The sequence below is a fragment of the Entelurus aequoreus genome, linkage group LG14, assembly GCF_033978785.1.
Source record: "Entelurus aequoreus isolate RoL-2023_Sb linkage group LG14, RoL_Eaeq_v1.1, whole genome shotgun sequence".
NCBI lineage: Eukaryota > Metazoa > Chordata > Actinopteri > Syngnathiformes > Syngnathidae > Entelurus > Entelurus aequoreus.
The window spans coordinates 48,630,054-48,647,826 of record NC_084744.1 but is presented as its reverse complement, the minus strand read 5'-3'; the positions used below and the strand labels follow the sequence as shown (position 1 = coordinate 48,647,826).

The window sequence follows — 17,773 nt, the reverse complement described above, 5'->3', positions numbered from 1 at the left end:
CAACTAGTCATCATATATATATGGCAACTAGTCACTGTATATCTATGGCAACTAGTCAGTCTTATATCAATGGCAACAAGTAATCATAAATCTATGGCAACTAGTCATCATATATCTATGGCAACTAGTCAGTATTATATCTATGGCAAGTAGTCATCATATATCTATGGCAACTAGTCATCATATATCTATGGCAACTAGTCAGTATTATATCTATGGCAACTAGTCATCATATATCTATGGCAACTAGTCATCATATATCTATGGCAACTAGTCAGTATTATATCTATGGCAACTAGTCATCATATATCTATGGCAACTAGTCATCATATATCTATGGCAACTAGTCAGTATTATATCTATGGCAACTAGTCATCATATATCTATGGCAACAGCGATGGTCCGGGGGAGTAGTTGCAGATTTGTGTCCGCCTTCTCTCTCCTCTAATCGGTGTCGGACTCTGCACACATTTAGGACCGAACCGAACCGAACCGAACCAAAGCGAAGGAAGAAGGTGGATCTGGTCTCCGTGCGCGAGGCAACCAAAACGGAACCGCGCGCGGTCACGAGGGGAATCGAGTCGGGATCCTTGTCTCCCGGCAACGGGAGCGCTGAGCGGCACGTCGGCATGTCTTCCAAAGAACGCGTGAAATTGGGGAAGGAGGACAGCGTCACGCTGCTGCCATGTTTTTATTTTGTAGAGGTGAGTGTCTGCTCTCACATCGCAGCATCTTTGTCGTGCGTCAAATGATCTTTTTGTACGTGCAATCTCGGCAAGTTACGTCGTACAATCCTCACAGATGTCACTTGTTCCCTCCAAGTGCCTCCAATGTGCCCGCAGCTCCATTTTTTTTTTTTTGGTCCCCAGGGAATATTGTCAGCGTGAAATATGAAATATGAAACATGAGGAAGGACGATTAGGGCCGCAGTGAAAAGACAAATGTTTGAACGTGACGTCACTAAAACAATCTTTAAAAAGAAATATATATTTCATATCCCATAATGTAAAAGACACAGCCCAAAATAAAGGAATACATAATTAATTATATATATATAAATATTACTATTGTCAAAAATATCTAAAGGCAAACAACTGCTGCCGATTCTGATACCAATCATCCATGACTGCGATGGGTTGATACCACTACCGATCACATGTACTAACTGTAGATATTTCTATGTATTTATGAGTGCTATTGACACACAACCAAAGTCATTAGTACTCAATAACTAAGTACTAAGTCTCCTTTAAATCCCCTCAAAATGTTCTTGAATTATTCCCTGAATTTGTTGACAAAACAACAACAATTGATTGAGAAAATAAAAATATTGATCCAACCATTCTAGTACCGGTCGTATACTGATATTACCTTTGGTGTCGACACCACCAGTTTATGGATCGATCCTCCTCTTAGTGTGCCATACTGACTGTGACAATTTGTTGATATTTTATCCTCTCTCCAACTTTTACTTATCTATTTCCTGTTAATTAATGCTTACTTCCTGCTCTAACTTCCATCTGCACTTCTTCAACTTTACTAAGGACTGTCTCGCTAACTTAGCAGTTAGCTTAGCAATTAGCATATCTGCTCCTGGTTTTGTCTCAGTATGTTCCTCCAGTGATAATGCTGTTTGATTGTGATACTTATGATATTAAGAAATTAAGTTTATTTGTTGTTATGGAGCCGATTATTCTTAACTTAAGGGAGCGCCTCCACATTGTGTATGGAGACACACAGTTGGCAGCTAATTGAGAAAACAGAACGCTACAGTATTGAATAAAGAACACGTTCTGCACTACAATATTGAATAGAACACGTTCTATGTTGAAGAGAGCACTTTCTGCACTACAATTTGAATACAACACCTTCTACACTACAATATTAATTAGAACACGTTCTGCACCACAATATTGAATAGAACACGTCCTGTACCACAATATTGAATAGAACATGTTCTGCACCACAATATTGAACAGTACACGTTCTATGTTGAATAGAACATGTTCTGCACTACAATATTGAATAGCACATGTGCTATGTTGAATAGAACACATTCTAGACTACAATATTGATAAGAACACGTCTTACACTACAATATTGAATAGAACACGTGCTATGTTGAAGAGAGCACTTTCTGCACTACAATTTGAATACAACACCTTCTACACTACAGTATTAATTAGAACACATTCTGCACCACAATATTGAATAGAACACGTTCTACACTACAATATTGAATTGAACACGGTCTGCACTACAATATTGAATAGAACACGTTCTGCACTACAATATTGAATTGAACACGGTCTGCACTACAATATTGAATAGAACACGTTCTGCACTACAATATTGAATTGAACACGGTCTGCACTACAATATTGAATAGAACACGTTCTGCACTACAATATTGAATAGAACACGTTCTGCACTACAATAGTGAATAGAACACGTTCTACACTACAATATTGAATAGAACACGTTCTGCACTACAATATTGAATAGAACACATTCAGCACTACAACATTGAATAGAACACGTTCTGCACTACAATATTGAATAGAACACGTGCTATGTTGAAGACAGCACTTTCTGCACTACAATATTGAATACAACACCTTCTACACTACAATATTAATTAGAACACGTTCTGCACCACAATATTGAATAGCACACGTTCCATGTTGAATAGAACATGTTCTGCACTACAATATTGAATATAACATGTGTTATGTTGAATAGAACACATTCTACACTACAATATTGATAAGAACACGTCTTACACTACAATATTGAATACAACACGTTCTATGTTGAACACGTTCTACACTACTATATTGAATTGAACACGGTCTGCACTACAATATTGAATAGAACACATTCTACACTACAATATTGAATAGAACATGTCTGCACTACAATATTGAATAGAACACGTTCTACACTACAATATTAAATAGAACACGTTCTACACTACAATATTGAATAGAACACAATCTGAGTTGAATAGAACACGTTCTACACTACAATATTTAATAGTACACGTTCTACACTACAATATTGAATAGAACACATTCTACACTACAATTTTAAATAGTACATGTTCTAAACTACAATATTGAATAGAACCCGTTCTACACTACAATATTGAATAGAACACTATCTGCACTACAATATTGAATAGAACACGTTCTGCACTACAATATTGAATAGAACACGTTCTGCACTACAATATTGAATAGAACACGTGCTATGTTGAAGAGAGCACTTTCTGCACTACAATTTGAATACAACACCTTCTACACTACAATATTAATTAGAACACGTTCTGCACCACAATATTGAATAGAACACGTTCTATGTTGAATAGAACATGTTCTGCACTACAATATTGAATAGAACATGTGCTATGTTGAATAGAACACATTCTACACTACAATATTGATAGGAACACGTCTTATACTACAATATTGAATACAACACGTTCTATGTTGAACACGTTCTACACTACAATATTGAATTGAACACGGTCTACACTACAATATTGAATGGAACATGTCTGCACTACAATATTGAATATCACACATTCTACACTACAATATTGATAAGAACACGTCTTACACTACAATATTGAATAGAACACGTGCTATGTTGAAGAGAGCACTTTCTGCACTACAATTTGAATACAACACCTTCTACACTACAATATTAATTAGAACACGTTCTGCACCACAATATTGAATAGAACACGTTCTACACTACAATATTGAATTGAACACGGTCTGCACTACAATATTGAATAGAACACGTTCTGCACTACAATATTGAATAGAACACGTTCTACACTACAATATTGAATTGAACACGGTCTGCACTACAATATTGAATTGAACACGGTCTGCACTACAATATTGAATAGAACATGTTCTGCACTACAATATTGAATAGAACACGTTCTACACTACAATATTGAATTGAACACGGTCTGCACTACAATATTGAATAGACACGTTCTGCACTACAATATTGAATAGAACACGTTCTGCACTACAATATTGAATAGAATACGTTCTGCACTACAATAGTGAATAGAACACGTTCTACACTACAATATTGAATAGAACACGTTCTGCACTACAATATTGGATAGAACACATTCAGCAGTACAACATTGAATAGAACACGTTCTGCACTACAATATTGAATAGAACACGTGCTATGTTGAAGACAGCACTTTCTGCACTACAATATTGAATACAACACCTTCTACACTACAATATTAATTAGAACACGTTCTGCACCACAATATTGAATAGCACACGTTCCATGATGAATAGAACATGTTCTGCACTACAATATTGAATATAACATGTGCTATGTTGAATAGAACACATTCTACACTACAATATTGATAAGAACACGTCTTACACTACAATATTGAATACAACACGTTCTATGTTGAACACGTTCTACACTACTATATTGAATTGAACACGGTCTGCACTACAATATTGAATAGAACACATTCTACACTACAATATTGAATAGAACATGTCTGCACTACAATATTGAATAGAACACGTTCTACACTACAATATTAAATAGAACACGTTCTACACTACAATATTGAATAGAACACAATCTGAGTTGAATAGAACACGTTCTACACTACAATATTTAATAGTACACGTTCTACACTACAATATTGAATAGAACACATTCTACACTACAATTTTAAATAGTACATGTTCTAAACTACAATATTGAATAGAACCCGTTCTACACTACAATATTGAATAGAACACTATCTGCACTACAATATTGAATAGAACACGTTCTGCACTACAATATTGAATAGAACACGTTCTGCACTACAATATTGAATAGAACACGTGCTATGTTGAAGAGAGCACTTTCTGCACTACAATTTGAATACAACACCTTCTACACTACAATATTAATTAGAACACGTTCTGCACCACAATATTGAATAGAACACGTTCTATGTTGAATAGAACATTTTCTGCACTACAATATTGAATAGAACATGTGCTATGTTGAATAGAACACATTCTACACTACAATATTGATAGGAACACGTCTTATACTACAATATTGAATACAACACGTTCTATGTTGAACACGTTCTACACTACAATATTGAATTGAACACGGTCTGCACTACAATATTGAATAGAACACATTCTACACTACAATATTGAATGGAACATGTCTGCACTACAATATTGAATAGCACACGTTCTACACTACAATATTAAACAGAACACGTTCTACACTACAATATTGAATAGAACATGTATGTTGAATAGAACACGTACTACGCTACAATATTAAATACAACACGTTCTACACTACAATATTGAATAGAACACGTTCTACACTACAATCTTAAATAGTACATGTTGTACACTACATTATTGAATAGAACCCGTTCTACACTACAATATTGAATAGAACACTATCTGCACTACAATATTGAATAGTACACGTTCTACACTACAATATTGAATAGAACATGTATGTTGAATAGAACACGTACTACGCTACAATATTAAATACAACACGTTCTACACTACAATATTGAATAGAACACGTTCTATACTACAATATTGAATAGTACACGTCCTATGTTGAATAAAACACATTCTGCACTACAATATTGAATAGAACACGTTTTGCAATACAATATTGAATAGGACACGTCCTTTGTTGAAAAGGACATGTATAACACTACAATATTGAATAGAACACATTCCATGTTGAATAGAACACGTTCTGCACTACAATATTGAATAGGACACGTACTATGTTGAATAGAACACATTCTGCTCTACAATATTGAATAGAACACGTTTTATGTTGGCCCCCGCATACTTTGACTTTTCAGTATTCCCTTGGTAGAAAAAGTTTGGACACCCCTGATCTAAAATATCAAACGTATCAACATTTTGATTTGAAAATCGATTTTAGAGCATAAAGATGAGCTGTATCGATATTTCAGTATCGATCCGCACATCACTACTGTGGAGGACGCCGGTTCTCCGGAATAAACCAAATAAGACTAAGTGAAGAGACAAGTGGGGCCCCTGGTTCTTATTTAGTTAAAATGATGAGCGGTGGACAATGAATGAAGGACAGAACGTTTGGGAGGAGAAGAAATTGTTGAAACTAGTAAAATATTGAAATATTCTCCATGGACTCATGAAATATGACTCATGAGAAACCTTTATAGTATAATTGTTATTCCCCAGAGTAACATTTATAGTATTTTTTATTTCCCAGAGTAACATTCATAGTATTATTTTATTGCCCAGAGTAACATTTATAGTATAATTTTTATTCCCTAGAGTAACATTTATATTATTTTTTATTTCCCAGAGTAACATTCATAGTATTATTTTATTCCCCAGAGTAACATTTATAGTATAATTTTTAGTCCCCAGAGTAACATTTATAGTATTTTTTATTTCCCAGAGTAACATTCATAGTATTATTTTATTCCCCAGAGTAACATTTATAGTATTATTTTTATTCCCCAGAGTAACATTTATAGTATTATTTTTTTATTCCCCAGAGTAACATTTACAGTATTATTTTTATTCCCTAGAGAAATATTTATAGTATTATTTTATTCCCCAGAGTAACATTTATAGTATTGTTTTTATTCCCCAGAGTAACATTTACAGTATTATTTTTTATTCTCTAGAGAAATATTTATAGTATTTTATCCCCCAGAGTAACATCTATAGTATTATTTTTATTCCCCAGAGTAACATTTATAGTATTGTTTTTATTGCCCAGAGTAACATTTATAGTATTATTTCCCCCCGCAGAGTAACATTCATAGTATTATTTTTTATACCCCAGACTAACATTTGTAGTATTATTGTATTCTCCAGAGTAACATTTATAGTATTATTTTATTCCCAAGAGTAATATTTATGGTATTATTTTATTCCCAAGAGTAACATTTATAGTATTATTTTATTCCCCAGAGTAAAATTCATAGTATTATTTTCATTCCCCAGAGTAACATTTATAGTATTATTTGTATTCCCCAGAGTAACATTCACAGCATTATTTTTATTCCCCAGAGTAACATTTATAGTATTATTTTTTATTCCCCAGAGTAACATTCATAGTATTATTTTTTTATTCCCCAGAAAGTAACATTCATAGTATTATTTGTATTCCCCAGAATAACATCTATAATATTATTTTTATTCCCCAGAATAACATCTATAGTATTATTTTTATTCCCCAGAGTAACATTTATGGTATTGCTATTATTGCCCAGAGTAAAATTTATAGTATTATTTCCCCCCACAGAGTAACATTCATGGTATTATTTTTTTTATACCCCAGAGTAACATTTATAGTATTTTATTCTCCAGCGTAACAATTATAGTATTATTTTATTCCCCAGAGTAACATTTATAGTATTATTTATTCCCCAGAGTAACTTTTATAGTATTATTTTATTCCCCAGAGTAAAATTCATAGTATTATTTTCATTCCCCAGAGTAACATTTATAGCATTATTTTTTATTCCCCAGAGTAACATTCTCAGTATTATTTGTATTCCCCAGAGTAACATTTATAGTAGTATTTTTATTCCCCAGAGTAATATTCATAGTATTATTTTTTATTCCCCAGCGTAACATCTATAGTATAATTTTATTCCCCAGAGTAACATCTATCGTATTATTTTATTCACCAGAGTAACATTTATAGTATAATTTTTTTTATTCCCCAGAGTAATCTTTATGGTATTATTTTATTGCCCAGAGTAACATTTACAGTATTATTTTATTCCCCAGAGTAACATTCATAGTATTATTTTATTTCCCAGAGTAACATATTTGAGTAATAATGTTTAAGGAAGAAAGTCATCATGTCAAATAGTTTCATGTGTTCACCTTCCATATTTTCTCATCCTCTCATGTCTAACATAAGCGTGTCTTTGTCAGTCAGGGTGTTCTAGCCCGTCTGCCCACCTGCTGGCAGCTAGGCAACACAGAATCGAACATATTTTTGTATCCCTGGAACGTTTCCTTCACACACGAGAAGTGGAACCTACCTTAAAGGCACTGACAGCTCCGCATACAAAACACAAAAACTAGGAAAACGCGGAATATGTAAGACGACATGAACCACGCTAACTGACTGAAACACATGGGGAGTCAATGCAGAGAATTTAAAACTGGTGTAATGTGAGCCCGCCTTTTGGTCTTTATCAGCTGAAAGACAAGAAGGCCCAATACCGTACAAACATTTATAAACCATAAGAAGACCCTTAAAATTGAGCCAATGCAGAGATTTTAAAACTGGTGTAATGTGAGCCCGCTTTCTGGTCTTCGTCAGCAAACTATACAATTGTGTGTACGATTAATGGTGGTGTACTAAAACTGATAACTGGTACATACTACCCTATTTAAATCAAGATTTGGTGTGCGCTACCAGCATTGTGTGCCAATGGAAACACTCATTTCCCTCCAAAGTCACGTTATACTGCTCACAATCTCACCAAGTATCTATTTCTAATTAAAATATCTAAACAAATATTTTAGTATTTATATTAGTATATACAGTATACCCTGAATTGTTGTTTTTCAGTGAGCCATAAGAACTTTTGAGGGGGAAAAATACTACTTTTGAGCATCACAAGTTAGTTAGAAAAAATACAAAAACGTCACACTCTTTTATCCATGTTTTTAGGTTTTGCCACAAAGCAACTTATGGGCATAAAACAGGGAGTTTAATATCATGTGCTTTCACATGGTAACAGATACTACATTAGCCTTAATGTACTCGTCTAATGAATATTCAAATGAAATGAAGTAAAGTTACCTTTCATTTAAAAGTATATATTGTCTAGAACAGGGGTTGTTAACCTTTTTGACCTCAGGGCCCAACGCTTCCACTACAGATGGGCCTGGGACCTCCTCAAATGTTAACACTGAATTAGTAATATTACTCTATATACAATAATTATATCTATTATACTTACAGTTTAACAGGTCAACAACCTTGTCAAATGATATGAAACAAGATTTGTATTGATTAAACAAATAAACCTTACGTTTAGGCCAGGCTGATTAAAAAAATAAGTACTAACCAAGTATATTGCATTATAACTAAATAACTGATGACATTTAAAAACATAACGTTTACATACAATTATGTTGTGGTTAAATAAACAAAAATAATAATAAATATGTTTCTTTACTAAAATTAAAGTGCAATTGAAAATGGTGTTTCACCAATTTAGTCATAATTTTTGCGCTTAAGAAACTTCTCTATGACTTCTTCTGTTTGTTTGAGATAATCCTTACTACCACAAGTGGTGGAAAAGTGTATTACAATCTAGTTCCGCCGCAGCTGAGAAATAGATATTTTAAAGGCCTACTGAAAGCCACTACTACCGACCACGCAGTCTGATAGTTTATATATCAATGATGAAATATTAACATTGCAACACATGCCCATACGGCCTGGTTAACTTATAAAGTGCAATTTTAAATTTCCCGCTGAACTTCCGGTTGAAAACGTCTATGTATGATGACGTATGCGCGTGACGTCAATGGTTGAAACGAAAGTATTCGGACACATTGTATCCAATACAAAAAGCTCGGTTTTCATCGCAAAATTCCACAGTATTCTGGACATCTGTGTTGGTGAATCTTTTGCAATTTGTTTAATGAACAATGAAGACTGCAAAGAAGAAAGTTGTAGGTGGGATCGGTGTATTAGCGGCTGGCTGCAGCAACACAACCAGGAGGACTTTGACTTGGATAGCAGACGCGCTATCCGACGCTAGCCGCCGACCTCACGGATGATCGGGTGAAGTCCTTCGTCGCTCTGTCGATCGCTGGAACGCAGGTGAGCACGGGTGTTGATGAGCAGATGAGGGCTGGCTGGCGTAGGCGGATAGCTAATGTTTTTAGCATAGCTCTGTGAGGTCCCGTTGCTAAGTTAGCTTCAATGGCGTTGTTAGCAACAGCATTGTTAAGTTTCGCCAGGCTGGAAAGCATTAACCGTGTATTTACAGGTCCATGGTTTAATAGTATTGTTGATTTTCGGTCTATCCTTCCAGTCAGGGGTTTATTTATTTTGTTTCTATCTGCAGTTAAGCCCGATGCTATCACGTTAGCTAAAGTGCTTCGCTGATGTATTGTCGTGGAGATAAAAGTCACTGTGAATGTCCATTTCGCGTTCTCGACTCATTTTCAAGAGGATATAGTATCCGAGGTGGTTTAAAATACAAATCCGTGATCCACAATAGAAAAAGGAGAGAGTGTGGAATCCAATGAGCCAGCTTGTACCTAAGTTACAGTCAGAGCGAAAAAAGATGCGTCCTGCACTGCACTCTAGTCCTTCACTCTTACGTTCCTCATCCACAAATCTTTCATCCTGGCTCAAATTAATGGGGTAATCGTCACTTTCTCGGCCCCAATCGCTCTCGTTGCTGGTGTAAACAATGGGGAAATGTGAGGAGCCCTTCAACCTGTGACGTCACGCTACTTCCGGTACAGGCAAGGCTTTTTTTTATCAGCGACCAAAAGTTGCGAACTTTATCGTCGATGTTCTCTACTAAATCCTTTCAGCAAAAATATGGCAATATCGCGAAATGATCAAGTATGACACATAGAATGGATCTGCTATCCCTGTTTAAATAAAAACAATTCATTTCAGTAGGCCTTTAAGAAACAATGGTTAAGAAACACTGCTTTAGAATTTTTTTTTACCAGAAGCCAAAATCAAGATTAGGTGATTTGTGGTTATTTGTGCTGCCAAAGTTTGCCGGGTTTTTTTTGCCGTCAAATGCTCAATTGTCGTCATTTTTAAGCATGAAAAGTCGCACCACATCGATCATGAATCAACACTGGCAGCCATTTTTATTCTCATCTCCACTATGATTGATGAAGCATCAGCCAGTAGATAGAAAATATCCTTGTATCAAACAATAACTATTTATGACGTGTCAGCGGAGAAGATAAATGAGAAAATATGAAACAAGTTTTTGTCCTCGAGCAACAAGAACTGCTTATTGATCACTGGATTAAGGATTATGTTATTTTATTTTAGACCAGCTGTGTAATATCATCCACACTTGCTGGAAAGACGTTAATCAGAAATGAGAGGACTGTTTGAACGTAACCTTCACCAGTTGATGGAACCATTCTGTTACGACTTATAGATCACTTCTAAAAATACACAATTGACTACAAAGAATGTTATTGTTAGACATTTTGTTTTTGTACTCACACGCTAACCTGGACACACACACACACTCACAAAAAACTGTTTTTCTAAAACGTTTGTCCACGTTAATGTTCGTACTTTTGCGGTATTAACGTAGCATTTTAAGGATGCCGATGGTTTAATGGCGTTAACATGTTTTATTCAGATGAATAATGCCGATGGAGTAGTCAGCATGAATGTGGAACGTGCTGTCAAATGATACAAAAAGGTTGTGGGTGGGTGGAAGGAACTGTCTATTTTGGCCTGTCGCCACCATCACGTATCCATGTCATCAGCCTGGGGGGCAATAGACTACAGACTGTGGTGAAGTAGGCCTGGAAGTAGTATATATATATATATATATATATATATATATATATATATATATATATATATATATATATATATATATATATATATATATATATATATATATATATATATATATATATATATATATATATATATATATATTAGGGCTGTGAATCTTTGGGTGTCCCACGATTCGATCAAAATCGATTTGTTTTCGATTCAACACGATTCTCGATTCAAAAACGATTTTTCCCCGATTCAAAAGGATTCTCTATTCATTCAATACATAGGATTTCAGCAGGATCTACTCCAGTCTGCTGACATGCAAGCAGAGTAGTAGATTTTTGTAAAAAGCTTTTATAATTGTAAAGGACAATGTTTTATCAACTGATTGCAATAATGTACATTTGTTTTAACTATTAAATGAACCAAAAATATGACTTCTTTTATCTTTGTGAAAATATTGGACACAGTGTGTTGTCAAGCTTATGAGATGTGATGCAAGTGTAAGCCACTGTGACACTATTGTTAATTTTTTTTTTATATAAATGTCTAATGATAATGTCAATGAGGGATTTTTAATCACTGCAATGTTGAAATTGTAACTAATATTGATACTGTTGTTGATAATATTCATTTTTGTTTCACTACTTTTGGTTTGTTCTGTGTCGTGTTTGTGTCTCCTCTCAATTGCTCTGTTTATTGCAGTTCTGAGTGTTGCTGGGTCGGGTTTGGTTTTGGAATTGGATTGCATTGTTATGGTATTGCTGTGTATTGTTCTGTTGGATTGATTAATTTAAAAAAATATATATATAAAAAAAAATAAAAAAATTATAATTTCAAAAATAAAAATAAAAAATAGATTTTTTAAAAATGAGAATCGATTCTGAATCGCACAACGTGAGAATCGCGATTCGAATCGATTTTTTCCCACACCCCTAATATATATATATATATATATATATATATATATATATATATATATATATATATATATATATATATATATATATATATATATATATATATATATATATATATATATATATATATATATAAAACCAGTGAAGTTGGCACGTTGTGTAAAAGCTGGCACAAGTGGCAAACAAGACTGCGAAAATTGAGGAATGCTCATCAAACACTTATTTGGAACATCCGACAGGTGAACAGGCTAATTGGGAACAGGTGGGTGCCATGATTGGGTATAAAAGCAGCTTCCATGAAATGCTGTCATTCAAAAACAAGGATGGTGCGAGGGTCACCACTTTGTGAACAAATGCGTGAGCGAATTGTCCAACAGTTTAAGAACAACATTTCTCAATGAGCTATTGCAAGGAATTTAGGGATTTCACCATCCAAGGTCTATAATATCATCAAAAGGTTCAGAGAATCTGGAGAAAGGCCGAAAACCAACATTGAATGCCCGTGACCTTCGATCCCTCAGGCATCAAAAAGCGACATCAGCGTGTCAAGGATATCACCACATGGGCTCAGGAACACTTCAGAAAACCACTGTCAATAACTACAGTTCGTCGCTACATCTGTAAACTCTACTATGCAAAGCCAACAACACCCAGAAACGCCGCCGGCTTCGCTGGGCCCAAGCTCATCTAAGATGGACTGATGCAAAGTAGTAAAGTGTTCTGTGGTCTGACGAGTCCACATTTCAAATTGTTTTTGGAAACTGTGGAGGTTGTGTCCTCCGAAACAAAGCGGAAATGAACCATCCGGATTGTTAAAGGCGCAAAGTTCAAAAGCCAGCATCTGTGATGGTATGGGGGTGTGTTAGTGCCCAAGGCATTGGTAACTTACACATCTGTGAAGGCACCATTAATGCTGAAAGGTACATACAGGTTTTGGAGCAACATATGTTGCCATCCAAGCAACGTTTTCATGGACGCCCCTGCTTATTTCAGCAAGACAATGCCAAGCCACGTGTTACAACACCATGGCTTCATAATAAAAGAGTGCGGGTACTAGACTGGCCTGCCTGTAGTCCAGAACTGTCTACCATTGAAAATGTGTGGCGCATCATGAAGCCTAAAATACCACAACGGAGACCCCCGGACTGTTGAACAACTTAAGCTGTACATCAAGGAAGAATGGGAAAGAATTCCTCCTGAAAAGCTTCAAAAATTGGTCTCCCCAACTTCACTGGTTTTGGGTTTTGTATATATACAGACATAATATATGTGTATATGTTTGCATATATATACATATATATATATGTTTGTATATAACATTATATATGTGGCTATGTATGCATATATACATACTGTATATATGTTTATATATATATATATATCATATGTGCATATATATACATCCATATGTTTGTATATAAATATATATATACAGTATATGCACATATATATATGCACATATGTATGCATTCATATTTAAATATGTATATAAGTGTAAGTATGTATGTATGTATTTACAGGCATATAATATATGTATATATACATATTGGTATGTATGTATGTATGTATACACACATATATATGTATATATATATACATATAAGTATGTATATATGTGTAAATATATATGTATATGTATGTATGTATGTAAGTATACAGACATAATATTTGTATATGCATGCATATATTTATACATATAAGTACAGTATGTTTGTGTATACATAATATATGTGTATGTATATATATATATATATATATATATATATATATATATATATATATATATATATATATATATATATGTATGTATATATATATATATATGTATGTCATATATACATGTATGCATACCTATACGCATATATATGTATATACATACATGTGTATATATATGTATATATATGTATATTTATATGTGTATATGTATATATGTATATATGTATATGTACGTGTATATATATGTATATATATACATATATACGTGCATATATATATATATATATGTACATGTATATATATGTATATATATATATGTATATATATATATATATATATATATATATATATACGTGCATATATGTATATGTACATGTATATACATGTATATATATATATATATATATATATATATATATATATATATATATATATATATATATATATATATATATATATATATATATATATATATATATACATGTGTATGTATATGTATATACATGTATATATGTATATATATATATATACATGTATATATATATGTGTATATATACATGTATATATACATGTATATATGTATATATACATGTATATATATAAATATACATGTATATATATGTATATACAGTACATGTATATATATGTATATACATGTGTATATATATGTATATATACATGTGTATATATATACATGTATATATACGTATATGTACTTTAGTGTCTAGATGCAGGTTACATTGAAAAGAGAAAAGCATCATGGTCTCCTTTGCTGCAGATCCCTATTCTCGCCCTGGCCATCATCAGTCTGTACTTCCTGGAGCAGACGGACCTTTTCCAGCCAGTGCATTCTGGGTACAGCTGCAGCGACAAAAGCCTGTCCCTGCCCTACAACTTACACCAACAGGAAGTGTGTCCTCTGCCTCTGCTCTTCAGCTTGGTGTTTGCCATACCCACGGCCACTGTGAGTAGGTCTCTCCATGAATACTAAATACTAAATTGCATATTCCAATTTGTAATTGGTGACTTAGACTGGTTTTGACATCAACGTTCAGATGTGGTGCGGGCCACACCGTTTTCTCACACACACTGTTTTTGTGTTGGGCAAACACGACACTAGCTTGGCAGAAGCTGGATTCACACCAGGAACCCCCAAGTTTCTGAACAACCGCTCTATCATCTGAGCCACGCCACCCCTGATTATCGTTAGCACGTTAGCATGTTAACTGTTTGCATACTTGTGAGTTCATTAGCATGCAAACGTTTTTAGCTAGCTTTTTGTAAAAAAAATCATGATTTTTGATACTTGGCGCCGTCTTGGAAGTAGGCTAACATCTCTTATAATGGCATGCTAATGTTTTATGCTAGCTTTTTTTTTTTTAGCTCATTGTGTATGGTTAAACCTTCAAATAGTGAATTTAGGTATTTCCTCTTATACAGTCATATGCTACCGTTTAATGCTAGCTTTTTAGTTGATTGTGCACGTTTAAACCTACAAATCATGTTTTCTTGGAGGTATGCTAACATCTCTTGAATTAGATTGTTAGTATGTTCAAGTTTTATACGCGCTTTTTAGCTAGTTTGTATGTGCACGCCTAATCACAGTGCATTTTAATACGTTCTGCTATTTTAGAAGAATGCTAAGTTGTCCCGTGTCATCATGCTAAAGTTGGGATGCTAATTTTTTATGCGAGCTTTTTAGCTCATTTTGTATGTTTAAACCTTCAAATATTGCATTTTGGTATTTCCTCTTATTCAGTCATAGGCTACTGTTTCATGCTAGCGTTTTAGCTGATTGTGTATGTTTAAACCTAAAAATCATGTTTTTTTAATACTTGGCGCCATCTTGGAAGTATGCTAACATCTCTTATATTATCATGTTAACGTTAGCATGTTCACGTTTTATACTCACTTTTTAGCTCATTTGTATATGTACGCCTACTAATAGTGCATTTTAATACTTGGGGCTATTTTAAAAGAATGCTAAGTTGTCCCGTGTCATTTTGCTAAAGTAAGGATGCTAATGTTTTATGCTAGCATTTTAGCAAAATTTCTGTGTTTGAACCTAAAAATCATGGATTTCCATCTTGAAGGAAGGTAATGTTTTATGCTAGATTTTTAGCAAATTTTATATGTTTGTACCTTTTTTATTTATCTTTTATTTTTTGTCCTGTCCAGCTACTCAGGCAAATCATATTGTTGCTGTAGATGCCCATATCGGCTGTACAGATTTAATTTATAAAAGAGAAGTGTGGGATACTTCTCTTGTTGCCTTATTTGTATTTGACTTTATTAAATGGATTTATATTATTATTTGGTGCAGCCGGGCCGGACAGAGGGGGAAATTGTCGGGACAAGAGGGGGATAAGACAGAGAGACAACAACACAGCAAACACAACAATAACAACAACAACAACAGAACAACATCAGCAAATAGGATATGTACAAATATGATGGTAAAAGTGATAGCAAAGAAGCAGTTAGTGAAATAAATAATAATACAGAAATGACAATGAACATTATTACACTACAAATGGAACAATACAAATACCAATAGAAATGGCACTATTGATAATGAATAAAAACAATAATTACCTCTTATCAACAATACAATTGTTCAAATGCAACAATACATATATGTAATGATAACTTGAAATACAAAAGAAAGCAGATAAATGGAGGGGAAGAAAGAAAAGCCAACTATATTAACCTTGTAGATTGTTATAGTAACTATAGGTTAAGCTTTGTCAGTGTGCCATGTGTTACCCAGTTTCCCGTAGGGCAACAATGTTAATATACAGTACCGTTCAAAAGTTTGGGGTCACATTGAAATGTCCTTATTTTTGAAGGAAAAGCACTGTACTTTTCGATGAAGATAACTTTAAACTAGTCTTAAATTTAAAGAAATACACTCTATACATTGCTAAAGTGGTAAATGACTATTCTAGCTGCAAATGTCTGGTATTTGGTGCAATATCTACATAGGTGTATAGAGGCCCATTTCCAGCAACTATCTCTCCAGTGTTCTAATGGTACAATGTGTTTGCTCATTGGCTCAGAAGGCTAATTGATGATTAGAAAACCCTTGTGCAATCATGTTCACACATCTGAAAACAGTTTAGCTCGTTACAGAAGCTACAAAACTGACCTTCCTTTGAGCAGATTGAGTTTCTGGAGCATCACATTTATGGGGTCAATTAAATGCTCAAAATGGCCAGAAAAAGAGAACTTTCATCTGAAACTCGACAGTCTATTCTTGTTCTTAGAAATGAAGGCTATTCCACAAAATTGTTTGGGTGACCCCAAACATTTGAACGGTAGTGTATGTTTGATGAAACGTGATGAAACGAGTGTGTAGGTATGTACTGTATTTGTGTATGTATGTGGGAGCGCAGGTACTTATGTGTGCCCGTATGTATGTATATATGTATGAATAATTGTGTGAATGTGAGTATATATGTGTATTTGTATGTACAATATATTTGACTCCCAGTATGTGCGGGAGTTAGAGTACGGCCCCAGCCACCCAGAGAGTCCAACCCAAAACAGGCGCCCAG

At 34.1% G+C, this 17,773-nt stretch overlaps 1 protein-coding gene across 2 annotated transcripts in view; it reads left to right on the top strand.

Annotated features, from left to right (window-relative positions):
• Positions 1–425: 425 nt before the first annotated feature.
• Positions 426–17,773, top strand: part of LOC133664973 (phospholipid phosphatase-related protein type 4-like) — a 79,413-nt gene continuing 62,065 nt past the window's right edge. For both annotated transcript variants that reach the window (XM_062070077.1, XM_062070076.1), the window contains exons 1-2: positions 426–704; positions 14,995–15,180. In XM_062070077.1, the coding sequence (XP_061926061.1) occupies positions 630–704; positions 14,995–15,180 (261 nt within the window). In that variant the 5' untranslated portion in view covers positions 426–629. The remainder of the gene's footprint in view (positions 705–14,994; positions 15,181–17,773) is intronic.